General features: G+C 50.2%; 1 protein-coding gene across 3 annotated transcripts; it reads left to right on the plus strand.

Moving 5' to 3' along the window:
* Positions 1 to 3,062: 3,062 nt before the first annotated feature.
* Positions 3,063 to 15,779, plus strand: LOC129697639 (zinc finger protein 501-like). 3 transcript variants are annotated; one of them, XM_055636352.1, is made up of 3 exons: positions 3,063 to 3,421; positions 10,609 to 12,006; positions 14,421 to 15,779. In XM_055636352.1, exons 2-3 carry the CDS (start codon positions 10,735 to 10,737, stop codon positions 14,499 to 14,501), a joined length of 1,353 nt encoding a protein of 450 aa, XP_055492327.1. In that variant the 5' UTR covers positions 3,063 to 3,421; positions 10,609 to 10,734; the 3' UTR covers positions 14,502 to 15,779. The 3 variants fall into 3 exon arrangements, with proteins under 3 accessions (XP_055492327.1, XP_055492328.1, XP_055492326.1); XM_055636353.1 differs by having other exon boundaries at positions 3,063 to 3,265; positions 13,775 to 15,779; XM_055636351.1 differs by having other exon boundaries at positions 3,063 to 3,265.
* Positions 15,780 to 16,409: the final 630 nt, after the last annotated feature.

Consider the following 16,409-nt stretch of genomic DNA (forward strand, 5'->3'; position numbering starts at 1 on the left):
AGACCTCCCCTGCCAGTCTCCCAGCAGTCCCTCAAGCCCTCTGTACAGAATCCTGCCACTGTCACTGAGCGCATTGTCAAAAAACAGGCCATCCAGAAGCGCTCCTTCGACAAATCCGCCCGGCCCCTTCCCCGTCTGTTCCCAGGGCAGGTTGTCCGTATGCAGTCCCCCTCTGGCCACTACCGCCTGGCCGTCGTAGTCGGCGACGCCGGTTCTCCGCGCTCCTACTTCGTCGACTACGAGGGGACTGTCTACCGTCGCTCCCGCCAGCACCTGCTGCTTGTGGATGAGCCCACTCCGCCTCCCGCGGATCCTTCCCACCCCCCCATTTCTTCTCGACCTCCCGTTTCCCCTCACGCCCCGACAACACCTCGCATGCCGCGCACCCTACCCTCGCAACTGTCCGCACGTTCCCCTGCCTCGCCTGCCCAGCCTGTCTCTCCGCCCGGAGCCCCGCGTTCCCCTCCGCCCGCCTTTCCTGCCGATCCCCCGGCTGCTGTCCCTTCTGTTCCCGACGATGAGGAGGAGGGCGGCTTACGCACCCGCTCTGGCCTGCTGGTCAAGCCGCCGGTCCGCTACGGGGAGCTCGCATAGTGTTGTACTGTTGCCGGTGCGGTTGATGTTCGTAGCGTATGAGCCGTGGTCACTCTGTATAGTACCTGCCATGCTTTTGTTTCTAAGAGGAAGGATGTAGATTAGTGCATGTTCCTTTAACCATAGTGACCTCCCCAGTACTAACCACTCCCCATTGTCTCCAGTATAATTGTAGTGTCCCCACCTCTAGCTCGCTAGAGGATGTTAGGAGGTTGCAGGGTGACCTGGACAGGTTGAATGAGTGGGCAGATGCGTGGCAGATGCAGTATAATATAGATATATGTGAGGTTATACACTTTGGTGGCACAAACAAGGAGGCAAATTATTATCTCAATGGAGTTAGGTTAGGTAAGGGGGAGGTGCAACGAGACTTGGGCGTCCTTGTACACCGGTCACTGAAAGTTGGCGTGCAGGTACAGCAGGCAGTGAAGAAAGCTAATGCAATGTTGGCCTTCATAACAAGAGGATTTCAGTATATAAGTAGAGAGGTTCTTCTGCAGTTGTATAGGGCTCTGGTAAAACCACATCTGGAGTATTGGTAACAGCTTTGGTCTCCTAATTTGAGGAAAGATATCCTTGTGATTGAGGCAGTACAGCGTAGGTTCACAAGATTGATCCCTGGGATGGCGGGACTGTCATATGAGGTAAGATTGAAAAGACTAGGCTTGTATTCACTGGAGTTTAGAAGGATGAGGGGGCTCATTTAGAAACATATAAAATTATAAAAGAACTGGACAAGCTAGATGCAGGAAAAATGTTCCCAATGTTGGGTGAGTCCAGAACCAGGGGCCACCCACTTAGAATAAAGGGGAGGCCATTTAAGACTGAGGTGAGAATAAACTTTTTCACCCAGAGAGTTGTGAATTTGTGGAATTCCCTGCCACAGAGGGCAGCGGAGGCCAAATCACAGGTCCTTTGGCCCAACTTGCCCACACCGACCAACAAGTCCCATCTACACCAATCGTACCTGCCCGCGCTTGGTCCATAACCCTCCAAACCTGTCCTATCCACGTACCTGTCTGTTTATTAAACGATGGGATAGTCCCAGCCTCAACTACGTCCTCGGACAGCTTGTTCCATACACTCACCACCATCTATGTGAAAAAGTTACCCCTCAGATTCCTATTAAATCTTTTCCACTTCACCTTGAACCCATGTCCTCTGGTCCTCGGTTCCCCTACTCTGGGCAGAATCAGGGCATCTACCTGATCTATTCCCCTCATGGTTTTGTACACCTTTCATTCCCCTGCGCTCCAGACCCAACCTACTCAACCTCTCCCTGTAGCTCACAATCTCTAGTACTTTGTGTCTTCTCCACAGATGCTGCCTGACCCTTGACCACCCTTCCTCCGTGAGGTAGGCCCGGTTCACCCTGGGGGGGGGGGGGGGAGGGGGGACGACGGGTGGAAGCGAACTGGGAGAAAGGGTTAGGGGGTGAGTGGGAGTAGTGGAAGAAGTGGTTGAGAGGGGGAAGGGCAGTAGGTGAGTGGGGGGGGGGGGGTGAATGGGGGTGAGTGAGGGGGGGGGGTGTGGGGGGGGTGAGTGTGAGGGGGGGTGAGTGAGGGGGGGGTGAGAGATGGGGGTGAGTGAGGGGGGGTGACTGAGGGCGGGGTGACTGAGGGGGGGGGACAGACAGAGGGGGTGGAAGGGGTGAGTGGGAGAAGGCTGAGTGGGGGTAAGGGGGATGAGTGGGTGAGTGGGTCAGTGGGGGGATAGGGTGAGGGGGCGAGTGGGGAATGGGGTGAGTGGGGAAGGGGAGGGGGGAGGGGGGCAGGGGTGAGTGGGGGTGGGGTGTGTGGGGAGGGGTGAGTGGGGGGGGGGACGGGGGGGGAGAGTAGTGGGGAAGGAGTGGTAGTGGTGAGTGGGGGTGGGGGTAGGGGTGAGTGGGAGGAAGGGGTGAGTGACGGGGATGGGGGGCTGATTGGGGGCGAGGGGTGAGTGAGGTAGTGGGTGAGTGAGGTAGTGGGTAAATGAGGGGGATGAGTGAGGGGGGGCGTGAGTGAGTGAGTGGGGGTGAGTGAGTGGGGAAGGGGTGAATAGGGAGGGGGTGAGTGGCGAGGGGTGAGTGGGGAATTGGGAGGGTGGGGGAGGGGGTGAGTGGGTCAGTGGGGCGATAGGGTGAGGGGGGGTGAGTGGGGCAGGGGAGGGGGCGCGAGTGGGTAAGGGGGTGAGTGGGGAAGGGGGGTGAGTGAGGGGAGGGGGGTGGATGAGTGGGACGATAGGGTGAGGGGAGGTTGGGGGGAGGGGTGAGTGGGAGTGGGGAGGGTGAGTAGGAGTGGGGAAGGGGGTGAATGGGGAAGTGGGAGGGTGGGGAAGGGGGTTAGGGGTGAGAGGGGGCGGATGACCGCATCGAGCCAACCGTCCCTCGTCCACCCAGCCCCTTCCAAAAGCCCCGCCCCGCGACGTCAGAAAGCCCCGCCCGGCGCCGTGACGTCCGACAGTCCCGCCCCGTCCGGCGCAATGACGTCACCGCCAATACGAGGCTGTTGCTTCGGGAAGAACTTGCAAGATGGCGGCTTTTTTTTAAATTTCGAATGTGGACACAAAATATCCGCTATAAAGGACACCAAATGCTGGAGTAACTCAGCGGGACAGACACACAGGCGGGCAACATCTCTGGAGAGAAGGAACTGGGCGACGTTTCAGGTCGAGACCCTTCTTCAGACTGAAGGTAGACACAAAAAAAACAAAACAAAACAAAATGCTGGAGTAACTTTGTCCTAGAGTGTGGAAACACAGGCCCTTCGGCCCAACATGACCTTGATGAATAAGGGGAGGGCCGATTCAAGATTCAAAATTGGATTTTATTGTCACTTAACCAAATAAGGTGCAGTGAAATGAATGAATGAATACGTTTATTGGCCAAGTGCGTTCATATAGGGTGATTTCATGAAAGGTCACTGGAGCGTAGATCCGCACCCACGTGACCGAAAATCTCAACTGGAGTACATGCTATACATCGGTACATGTTAGTGGATGGGAAAACACGCATTTCCCACCCGTTAAAAACATAGAAAACGGCCAGGTTTTGATCTGCAATTTATTGTGCCAGTCGGGGTGACCGTGAGGCACAGCTACCTAGATTTACAGTAAAAAAAAAAGATAGAAACTATGGTAAATTAAAGAGGGAGCTGAAGGTGCCAATCCAGCGGAAGTGAACAGCGGACATTTGCCGTGGAGATTTAAAGGTCCAAAATATCGGGAATTATCGCGTTTGCTCGCTGAATTTCATCAAAAGTAAGTCAATAATGCCTTACTTTTGATGAAATAAACACAAATAATGCCCTACTTGATGAAATGCAGTGAGCAAACGCGATAATTCCCAATATTTTCAATGTTTACCAAGCGCTTTAGCTGCTGTAGTCCCTTCAGTTCTCGCTTCTCTATACGTTCATTTCGCTTCATGTTTGGAATTCTAAAGTTGGGTACGTGTCTCTCACACTTACCCCGACTCCCACAATTTTTTTTCAGCATAAAAATTCAACATTTTGGCGTTTTTTAACAGGTAGGAAAGTACGCGTTTCTAGCATTAATAACATATACCGGATGTGACGGATGTCTTCCAGTTGGATTTAGCGGGTCCGTGCGTCGAGCCCTATGACCCAGTGACCTTTCGTGCAACCACCCGACACAAGAAATTTGCCTCGGTGCTACGCTCGCAAGTAACAACACGACACACAGTAGCAATTAAGAATGACATATAAAAAATGAATTATTTGAGTTACCAACTGGGTGGACAGAAATGAGGAAACATTTTTTCACCCTGACAGCTGTGAATCTGTGGAATTCTCTGCCACAGAAGGCAGTGGAGGCCGATTCTCCAGACGCTTTCGAGAGGGAGTTGGACAGACCTCTTAAAGATAGTGGAGTCAAGGGATATGGGGAGAAGGCAGGAACAGGGTACTGGTTGTGGATGATCGGCCGTGATCACAGTGAATGGCAGTGCTTGCGCGAAGGGCCAAATGGCCTACTCCTGCACCTATTGTCTATAAAATGCCGAAGAAACTCAGCAGGTGAGGCAGCATCCATGGAGAAAAGGGATGGGTGATGTTTCGGGTTGAGACCCTTCTTCAGACTTCTGGGTCTCGACCCGAAATGTCACCCATTCCTTCTCTCCATGGATGATGCCTCACCTGATGAGTTTCTCTAGCGTTTTGTGTCTACCTTTGATTTCATCCAGCATCTGCAGTTCTTTCTCACACTTCTTCAGACTGATGTCAGGGGAGGGTTAGGGTTAGCTCGGATAGAGGCTTCGAAGGTCGAGCTACGCTCCCCTGTCCCGACCCGCATCTGGTCCATCATGGGGAGGAGTGGGGGGGGGGACATGTGGGGGAAAGAGCATAAATTCCACACGGACAGGCCCTTCGGCCTCTCTTGTCTGGGGGCTTTCTGCAACACAATCTTGCACTGTTCTGCACTGGATATTTATTGCGTTGATCATCACCGTACACTGTTTGCTCTAGCGACTGCGTGTGAACGGGCGATTTAATCACCTCCTGGTCAATGTGCCAAACAACAAATTAATGAAGCATCTGGAACACTGTTCTCCTGGGTTGCTGCAGGCTGAAGCATCAAAATACTAACTTGTTGAGCCCCGTCAGTCCCACAGCACAGAAACACAGCTAGGGCTATAGAAGCCAGTCCCACATGCCCGCGTCTCTGCCTTTCCCACCCGTGCCTTTAGAAAGAAGACGAGGAGGAATTTCTTTAGCTGGGAGGGTGGTGAATCTGTGTAATTCATTGCCACAGACGGCGGTGGAGGCCAAGATTTTAGATTTTAGAGATACCGCGTGGAAACAGGCCCTTCGGGCAGTCAGAGCCTTGGTAGTTGGAGACTCCATCGTGAGAGGTATAGACAGGGGTTTCTGCAGCAACAGGCGGGATTCAAGGATGGTGTGTTGCCTCCCTGGTGCCAGGATCCAGGATGTCACTGACCGATTGCAGAGCATCCTCAAGGGTGAAGGTGAGCAGCCGGAAGTGGTAGTGCATGTCAGCACAAATGACGTGGGGAAGAAGAGGAAAGACATTCTGCAGCGTGAGCAGGGCGGTGGAGTCGTACCCCAAAACACCTGACTTCAACTCCTTGATTTCTTGTGTATGAACTCCGACTCCGACCCTGATCTCTAGGTGTAATATTTCTAAATCTGCTATGATGACATTATGCAAGATGACATTTCATAAGAACCACATGAATAATCAGGCTGCCTTTTAAACCCATGCCCTTAAAGTTTTGAGTCTAATGGTTGCAGCTATGCTATTGTGGCTTTTTTATTATTTGAAAAAATAAACATAATTCATTTTGCTAAAAGAAAAAAAAAATACAAAAAGGACTTTGACTAAATTAAAATGTCATTGAATTTACTAAAAATTATAAAAGCATCGCTCCAAACTTTATTAAACTAAGGCCACTTGTATATGCTAAATGGCTAAATGAAGACAAAATAAAATTCTCGTGCAATAGAAATTAAAAGTAAGTGCATGGGTAGATAAGTTTGCTCCAAAAGTACTTACCTAAAATGTATTAATAACTTGTCCTTCGGAACAGAATTGCTTCTGACAGACTGAAGAAGGGTTTCGGCCCGAAACATTGCCTATCTCCTTCGCTCCACAGATGCTGCTGCACCCGCTGAGTTTCTCCAGCATTTTGGTGTGCTTCTGACGTCTTTCATTGAAGACCTGAAATCTGATTTAATTTTTTTAGTGCGGTGGTGTGGCTGTTGCCATTATAGCCACAAATTTTACTATTTCTGGATAAGCAGGTATGACGGGAAATTATAAACCAATTTGCCTGACATCGGTGGTGGGGAAGATGCTGGAGTCAATTATTAAAGAAGTAATAATAGCGCATTTGGATAGCAGTAAAAGGATTGGTCCATTCAGCATGGTTTATGAAGGGGAAATCCTGCTTGACTAATCTGGAATCTTTTGAGGATGTGACAATTAAAATTGATGAAGAACGGGGTGTTTGGGAGATGGGTGGACAAAGGCCAGAAATGGGAAGAACAGGAAAGGCTGTGACAATATTAATAGGCGCAGGAGCAGGCCATTCAGCCCTTCAGGCCAGCACCGCCATTCAATGTGATCATGGCTGATCATCCACAATCAGTACTCAGTTCCTGTCTTCTCCCCATATCCCCTGACTCTGCTATCTTTAAGAGCCCCATCTAGCTCTCTCTTGAAAGTATCCAGAAAACCAGCCTCCACCGCCCTCTGAGGCAGATAATTCCACAGACTCACAACTCTCTGTGTGAAAAAGTATTTCCTCACTCTGCTTTAAATGGCTTACCCCATATTCTTAAACTGTGGCCCAAGGTTCTGGACTCCCCCAACATAGGGAACATGTTTCCTGCCTCCAGCATGTCCAAACCCTAAATAATCTTATATGTTTCAATAAGATCCCCTCTCATCTTTCTATCAGAGTATACAAGCCCAGCCGCTCCATTCTTTCAGCATATTGACAGTCCCGCCATCCCGGGAATTAACCTTGTGAACCTAGGCTGCACTCCCTCAAAGGCAAGAATGCCATTCCTCAAATTTGGAGACCAAAACTGCACACAATACTCCAGGTGTGTTCTCTCTATTGCCCTGCACAACTGCAGAAGGAGCTATTTGCTCCTATACGCAACTCCTCTTGTTATGAAGGCCAACATGCCATTCACTTTCTTCACTGCCTGCTGTACCTGCATGCTTACTTAAGTAAGTAAGTAAATAAGTTTATTGGCCAAGTATTTACATACAAGGAATGTATGCTACGCCCACATGTAACAACATGACATACAGTGACAGTTACGAATGATTCAGAACACTAAACATTAATAATAATAAAACATTAATGATAAAATACCATTGATCAAGCATGTGAACCAACAAAAATACCAGATCAAGGCTACGATTTTTGGCTGTTCACCGGAGGCTACAGACCTGATTTGGATTTCTGGCTGGCTCTCCTGTTTTTACTACCAAAGTGGATGACCCAGATCGAGATTTTTGGCTGCTCAGTAGAGGCAACCTCCTTTTTAATAGTGCTCGGATTAAACTGCTTAGTTACCACCTCTCGCTTAATTTTGGTCAATGAAGCCAGCCTGGCATATATTTCATGCTTTTTGATAAAGCAACAAATGACAGTTGGTCACATTTATCCCCATGTCATGAGCTTTCATTGAACTGCAAACAAGGACCCCCAGATCCCAGTGTCAACCTCGGAGGACCAAGCGCAGCTTGGTGATCGCTTCAAAATAAAGTACAAAGTCTTCCACCAATTTATCCACAATTGACATGCATCAAAATTACAATATTTGTATATCTAAAGTTATACTGCAATTTCCTGTTCCCATAATAACTTACCTTTTTCAGTCTTCCGAGCGTCCAACTTTTGTCAACTAATCGCTTCCTCTTCACTCCTAATTTGCAATGCTGCTCCAGGTCACAACTTTGGTCTAACTAATTGTTCCTCATCAAAAAGTGGCTATGGTTACTATATATGATCAGGTCCTCCATCACCCAGATCCTCTGGCCACTAGTACACCTATGAACATTGTTTGTTGACCTCCTTTAGTGAAGACGGCTGCCAAAGTAACCTGTTCACTCATCTGAATTTCACTTGGTTTATAATATTCGCACATTCTTCTCTTTTCCCCCCGTATTGTCTTTTTAGTTATCTCTGATCTTCTGTTGCTCTGTTCCTAACGTCTTAGTTCAAACATTACACCATCTTGCTCATACCTTCTTTGATCTACTTGAAGTTGAATTCCCCTTGTCAGCCACGGGTTGCCCCTTACTCCCCTTTGGGGAATTCTTACCGAAGCTCTATCAGCTTTTTATTCTTAACTTTTATGACTTCCCTTGTCAATCCACCGTTTTCCGTCTTCAGAGGTCCAACTTTGGTTCTTAACTAATTTTTTCTCTTCACATTCTACAAAGAAAAGCTTTATATCTGTTTTATATTTGGCTAGCTCCCTGTGGACAGCCGGGCAACGTCTTTCTAACGCTGCTTTTTGCTGTGGCTATTATTCCCAGAAATGACAGTTTAGGTGGTCATTTAAGATGGCTTGCATGACGCGTGCGATAATGTGCTCGGACGAAGTGCTTAGTTACCAGTCGGAATTATGGTATTTGAAGCATTCACATATTATTTCTGCTTCAAATAAAGTCACAAACTAAACATATTCACCAATCAAGACATGATATATACCACAATGACATGCATCAAAATTACAATACAGTATCTCATCTATTTTTATACGTTGCAATGAATGCAATTTCTATTATCTCTTTCCACTTCCAAACAAAAATATGGTTATTCAGCGTATGATCAACCTCGGTGAGACCAAGCGCAGGCTTGGTGATCGCTTCGCCTTCAGTCCCATCAGTCTACCCACACCATTTCCTGCCTAATGTGGATTTCCTTGGTGAAATGGGAAAAGGGGGAAACTAGTCCCGTTCAGGTGGGGCACAGGGAAGAGAGAGGAAAAAAATGGGATAGACACAAAAAGCTGGAATAAGTCAGCAGGTCTGACAGCATCTCTGGGAAAAAGAAATGGGTGATGTTTTGGATCGAGACCCTTCCTCAGGGAAGATGAAAGATGAAAACTTGAGATATGGAAGGGTGAGGTGTGAAAATGACACAACAAAGCAAAAGCTAAGGATATGCAAAAAAATGACGCTGTTAAAGGAAACAGGCCTTTGTTAGCTGTGGGCTAGGTGAAATCAAGTTACAGGCAATGAGACTCAACAAGATGACTTTGAAGCTGGTATGACTTGGGTGGGGGAGGAATGGAGAGAGAGGAGATGTAAGGGTTACTTGAAGTTAGAGAAATCAATATTCATACCGCAATAAATAATAGGGAGGTAGGTTGGATAGTTAATTTAACCTAGAGAATTACATTTCTCAACTCGAAACGAAGTTTGACAAGTAGCCAAGTGTCCTGACCTGAAACGTTGCCCTTATTTTTTGCCCAGCACTTTGTGCCTATCTTTGGCAGACATAAGGAACTGCAGATGCTGGTTCATACACAAAACGACACAAGGTGCTGGAGGCAGCTTCTGTGGAGAACATGGATAGGTGACGTTTCACAGAGTGCTGGAGTAACTCAGCAGGTCAGGCAGCATCTCTGGTCAACGTGGATAGGTGATGTTTCAGGTCTGAAGAAGGGACGTGACCCAAAAAAACCGTCCCCTATCCATGTTCCCCACAGACAGACACAAAATGCTGGAGTATTTCAGCGGGACAGGCAGCATCTCTGGAGAGAAGGAACCTTCTTCAGACTGAGAGTCACAAGCGAGGGAGACACCGAGATAAGGAAGTGTAAGGTGTTACTCCAACATTCTATATTATCTGAATGGTATCAGGTTAAGAAAATGGCAAGTGTAACGTGACCTGGGTGTCTTTGTACATCAGTCACTGAGGGTAAGCATGCAGGTACAGCAGGCAGTGAAGAAAGCCTGCATATTGGCCTTCATAATGAGAGGTTGAGGTTAGGAGAAAAGTGGTCTTTCTATAGTTGTACAGGGAACTGGTGAGATCACACCTGGAGTATTGTGTGCAGTTTTGGTCTCCTAATTTGAAAAAGGTCATTTTACGGTGCAGCGTCTCTGGTCATCTGACTGTAGCGCCCCCCTGGGGGCTGGAGGCCACTGTGCAGCGCCCCCCTGTCGGTTGAAGGGAGCAGTATAGCGCTTATGGTCCTCCCTCGGATTGGCGGTGACGTCAGGGCGCCAGTCATGGGGCGGATGACGATGGGCGGTTGATGTCACGACAGCGGGCTGACATCAAGAAGCCGAGCGAGTGGACGTCACGACACCGGGCAGACATGTGGGCGCTTGCAAGATTCGTGGATACTCTGCGTCCTATGGTGCGGTGCCCCCCTTCATCCTCTGCCTCACCCCACCCTCGCACCCCCCCCCCCCCCTCTCCCCTCCACGTCCCCATTCCCCCCCTTCAAGCACTAGTAATGTTCACACGTTAGCAATGTCCTGTTTGCCAGCTTGTTGACCCTCTGTGTCCCCCTCCTGCAGAGTTTAGGAGCCGTAGCTGTGGACGGAGAGACGGGGACGTGAGCCACCTTTGAGGGCGACCAGGGTGCCGGTGAGCCACCCCCTCCGGGCTGAGCTTCGAGGGGCTGAGTTTTGGTGGAGGACCACATGACGGAGCACAACAAGGAGAAATGTTATGAGTGCGATGTGTGTGGCAAGGCCTTGCAGCACCCGAGCCTGCTGGAGATCCACTGGCGGGTGCACACGGGAGAACGCCCCTTCGACTGCTCGGAGTGCGGCAAGAGCTTCACCCGCTATGACAGCCTTCTGCGGCACAACCGCGTGCATTCCAGCAAGAGGCCCTTTGGCTGCTCCGACTGCGGCAAGAGCTTCAAGACGACGAATGAACTGAAGGTCCACCGGCGAGTGCACACAGGCAAGGAGCCCTATGGCTGCTCCACCTGTGGCAAGAGCTTCAAGACGAAGAATGAGCTGAAAATCCACCAGCGGGTTCACACAGGCGAGAAGCCCTATGGCTGCTCCACCTGTGGCAAGAGCTTTGCCCGGTCGTCGGGGCTATGGCAGCACCGGCGGGTGCACAGCAGTGAGCGGCCCTTCACCTGCTCTGACTGTGGCAAAGGCTTCAAGTCGTCCACGGACCTGAAATTGCACAGGCGCCTGCACACCGGGGAGCGCCCCTACACCTGCAGCGACTGTGGCAAGGGCTTCACCTGCTCCAAAATGCTGCTGGAGCACCAATGCACGCACACTGGCGAGTGCCCCTTCACCTGCGGCCAGTGCGGCAAGGGCTTCATCTACTCCTCCAAGCTGTTGTACCACCAGCGGGTGCACTCCGGCAAGAGGCCCTTTGGCTGTTCTGACTGCGCCAAGGACTTTAAGACGGCGCAGGAGTTGAAGAACCATGGGCGGATGCATTCGGGCGAGAAGCCCTATGGCTGTTCCACCTGCGGCAAGAGCTTTGCCCGGTTGACTGGGCTACAACAGCACCGGCGGATGCACAGCGGTGAGCGGCCCTTCACCTGCTCCGTCTGTGACAAATGCTTCTCCCGCTCCGACAGGCTGCTGGACCACCAGCGCACCCACACCGGCGAGCGCCCCTTCACCTGCGCCCAGTGCGGCAAGGGCTTCACCAACTCCAGCAGCCTGCTGTCCCACCAGCGGGTGCACGCCGGCGACCGTCCCTTCCCCAGCCCGGTGTGTGGAGAGCTCTTTGCCATGGCCTCCCACACCCTGTCTCACCAGCACGTGCACACCAGTGACCAGCCCTACGACCGCGTTGAGGCATTTGACAGGTCACGGGGGTTGCTGGGACACCGGCGGGCCTACGACGGCGAGCGGCTGTTCCCACTGGGGCAAGCGTTTCAAGCGCGTACGGGGGCTGCGGGAGCACCAGCGGATACACAGACCATGATGGAGAAGGTGAGGTCAGACTCTACGATGGCAGTATAAAACTGGACCATCATTACTTGTGGCAGATTGTGTTTTATCAGCTGTCGTAGGAAATACTTCCTCGGTTGGGACTTTTTGACTGTGGAGTCGATGGTTACCTCCCTTTGATCCATCCAACAATGATCTATTTAAAATGTCTACATTTTCCTTGAACTCCATTCCCTTTGACCTGTTTTCACTCCTTACACTTCCTTATCTCAGTACCTCCCATCAGTCTGAAGAAGGGTGTTGACCCGAAACGTCACGCATTCCTTCTCTCCACAGACGTTGCCCGTCCCGCTGAGTGACTCCAGTACTGTGTGACATAGAAACATAGAAAATAGGTGCAGGAGGAGGCCATTCCGCCCTTCGAGACAGCACCGCCATTCATTTTGATCATGGCTGATCGTCCCCTATCAATAACCCGTGCCTGCCTTCTCCCCATATCCCTTGACTCCACTAGCCCCTAGAGCTCTATCTAACTCAAATCCATCCAGTGATTTGGTCTCCACTGCCCTCTGTGGCAAGGAATTCCATAAATTCACAACTCTCTGGGTGAAAAGTTTTTTCTTACCTCGGTCTAAAATGACCTCCCCTTTATTCTAAGGCTGTGGCCCCTGGTGCGGGACTCGCCCAACATTGGGAACATTTTTCCTGCATCAAGCTTGTCCAGTCCTTTTATAATTTTATATGTTTCTATAAGATCCCCCTCAACTCCAGTGAATACAAGCCTAGTCTTTTCAATCTTTCGTCATATGACAGTCCCGCCATCCCAGGGATCCTCTCGTGAACCTACGCTGCACTGCCTCAATCACAGGGATGTCCTTCCTCAAATTAGGAGACCAAAACTGTACACAATGCTCCAGATGTAGTCTCACCAGAGCCCTATACAACTGCAGAACTGCAGTATACAACTCTTTACTGCTATACTGAAATCCTCTTGTTATGAAGGCCAACATTCCATTAGCTTTCTTCACTGCCTGCTGGACCTGTAAGCCAACTTTCAGTGACAGGTGTACAAGGACCAGGTCTCGCTGCACATCCCCCTTACCTAACCTAACCTAACCCCATTGAGATAATAATCTGCCCCCTTGTTTTTGCCGCCAAAGTGGATAACCTCACATTTATCTATATTGTTCTGCATCTGCCACGCATCTGCCCACTCACTCAACCTGTCCAGGTCACACTGCAACCTCCTAACATCCTCTTCACATTTCACACTGCCACCCAGCTTTGTGTCATCTGCAAACTTGCTAGTGTTGCTCCTAATTCCCTATTCCAAATCATTAATATAGATGGTAAACAGTTGCGGCCCCAACACTGAGCCTTGCGGCACTCCACTCGTCACTGCCTGCCATTCTGAAAAGGAACCGTTCACTCCTATGACCTTCTTCCCATGATGCATGCCGCCCCCACGTGACTGCGCAATGGCAGGGGGCGGGGCCGGCATTGCCCCTCTGATTGGCAGTGACGTCACGGTGAATAGCGGGCGGCTCGACAAGTTTCCGTCCGTTCTCGACGTCACCCCCTCAAGCCCGGCCCCGACAAGGTTCCCGGTTTTCTCGACCCCCCCCCCCCCTCAACCCCCCTCACCCCCCCAACCCCCTCACTCCCCCCCGTTACCCCCCTCCCCCCCCCGATCCCCACACCCTCTCCCCCCCCCCCCCCCCCCCCCCCCCCCCCACCACACTAATAATGTTCATACGTTAGTAATATCCTGTTTGCCAGTTTGTTGTCCCTCTGTGTTCCCCTCCTGCAGGGTTTAGGAGCCGTTGCTGTGGACGGAGAGACTGGGCCATGAGCGGCGATGGTGCCGGTGAGCCTCCCCCCCCCATATGTTTGATGCACGGGCTGAGCATCGATGGAGGACTATATGACGGGGCACAACTAGATAAAGCGTTATGAGTGCGATGTGTGCGGCAAGGCTTGGCATCAACTGAACCAGCTGGAGATCCACCGACGGGTGCACACGGGAGAGAGGCCCCATGGCTGCTCCACCTGCAGCAAGAGTTTTGCCCTGTTGTGGGAACTCCAGATGCACCAACGTGTGCACAGCAGTGAGCAGCCTTTCACCTGCTCCGACTGCGGCAAAGGCTTCAAGTCGTCCACGGACCTGTTGGTGCATGGGCGCCAAGGAGTTTGCCAGACGCTGGAATTTTCACCACATCACCAGCAGCCCTGAGTATCCACAGTCTAACGGGCAGGCTGAACGGGCTGTCCGGAGTGCAAAACAACTCATGGAGCGCTCTCACAGGGCCAAATCTGACGTAATCCTGGATTTGCTCAACTTTTGCAACATTTCCTGTGACCCTGCCTTGGGTTCACCTGCTCAACGATTATTGTCAATGCAGACCCGTACCCCGTTGCAGAACAAATGTTAATCCCACTTGTCTTTCCTCCTGAAGAGATTAAATCCAGACTGCAACAGAAGCGTAACGCTCAAAAGAAGTGGTTCGACAAGACGAGCAGGCCTCTGCCGCCATTGACCAAAGGACAGGTTGTCCGCTTACAGACTGACAGAGGCCACGACCGTACTGGGGTGATTTCTGGTCTAGCTTCGGAGCCACGCTCGTACATTGTTAGAGCCGATGGCGGCACCTACCGACGAAACAGACAACATCTTCTACCTGTGAAGGAGCCAATCCCTCCTCCTTATTATCCGGATCGAACAAGTTTATTTCAATCTGCATCTGGTGACCCTCGCATGCTTTTGCCAGCACAACAATCCATGCCTATGACAGTTCCTCTGTCAGTCCCATCTTCACCTGCGTCACAGTCTCCTGCTTCGACTCCAGAGGCGTTGGTCCACTCCCCCACGGCGGTGAAATCACCAGCTTTGTCCCCGGAGAAGATGGAGATGGCCTCTATCGTACACATGCCATCGTGTTAGCAAGCCGGGCGTGAAGTATCCGGACTATGTTTGACTTTACATACGTCTGTCATCGGTTGTGATATTTGCTTTGCTTAGTTATTGGTATAGTGCTATTGATTCTTTAAGAGGGGGGGTGTAGATTAGTGGCTCATGCTATGAGTCATGCATTTGTAGCTACGCCCACTAGCTTGTTGTTTACTGCACTCCATTAGTCTAAAAGTGAACTCTCAAGTGTGAACTTGTAGTCGCCTATTCCTAATCAACTGTGTATGGTGTAAGGTCATTATTATTACAAGGACTCTAAATCAACACCTAAGAATTAAATAAATGTCACACTGATTTTAAGGGGTATATCTTACCCCCCCCCCCCCCCCCCCCCCCCCCTCTCAACTTCCCGTTCCCCTCTCTGAATCTCTCCCCTCTCTGTCCCCCCTCTTTCTCCCCTCTCACTCTCTTCCCCTCTCTGCCTCTCCCCTCTACCTCTCTCTCTCCCCTCCTTCTCTCCCCTCCCTCTCCCTCTCTCTCCCTCTTTCTCTCTAAAACAATTATATTTCGCTGGTCACACAGCAGTTAGGATGGAGCGTCATTGAGGAAACTGTTCATACATGAGACATAGAAGTTCTCCACGTTTCTAGACTCGCAAGTCTCTGAACATCCATCGTATCTCAAGGAAATCTAAGAAATCTACATCCTTCAAGAATCGAAAAGATTTAGGTCATAGCATCTTACAACGAAAGCAGGCCCTTCAGCCCAACTTGCCCACACTGGCCAACATGCCCCATCTACACTAGTCACACCTGCCGCGTTTGGCCCATATCCCTCCAAACCTGTCCTATCCAGACAGCGAGAGAGATTCTTGTGAACAATTTTTTTGATAAAATAAAATGATAAATTTGTCTATTTTCGTTTTGTCTTTGATGTTATCCGGGGTTCAAGTTTATATGAATGGTGTCCGATTAAGAAATGGGGAGATGCAACGAGACCTGGGTGTCATGGTACACCAGTCATTGAAAGTAGGCATGCAGGTGCAGCAGGCAGTGAAGAAAGCGAATGGTATGTTAGCATTCATAGCAAAAGGATTTGAGTATAGGAGCAGGGTGGTTCTACTGCAGTTGTACAGGGTCTTGGTGAGACCATACCTGGAGTATTGCATACAGTTTTGGTCTCCTAACCTGAGGAAAGACATTCTTGCCATAGAGGGAGTACAGTGAAGGTTCACCAGACTGATTCCTGGGATGTCAGGACTTTCATATGAAGACTGGATAGACTCGGCTTTTACTCGCTAGAATTTAGATGATTGAGGGGGGGTTCTTATAGAAACGTACAAAATTCTTAAGGGGTTGGACAGGCTAGATGCAGGAAGATTGTTCCCGATGTTGGGGAAGTCCAGAACAAGGGGTCACAGTTTAAGGATAAGGGGGAAGTCTTTTACGACCGAGATGAGAAAACATTTTTTCACACAGGGAGTGGTGAATCTCTGGTAGTTGAGGCCAGTTCATTGGCTATATTTAAGAGGGAGTTA

The sequence above is a fragment of the Leucoraja erinacea genome, chromosome 5 (assembly GCF_028641065.1).
Source record: "Leucoraja erinacea ecotype New England chromosome 5, Leri_hhj_1, whole genome shotgun sequence".
NCBI lineage: Eukaryota > Metazoa > Chordata > Chondrichthyes > Rajiformes > Rajidae > Leucoraja > Leucoraja erinaceus.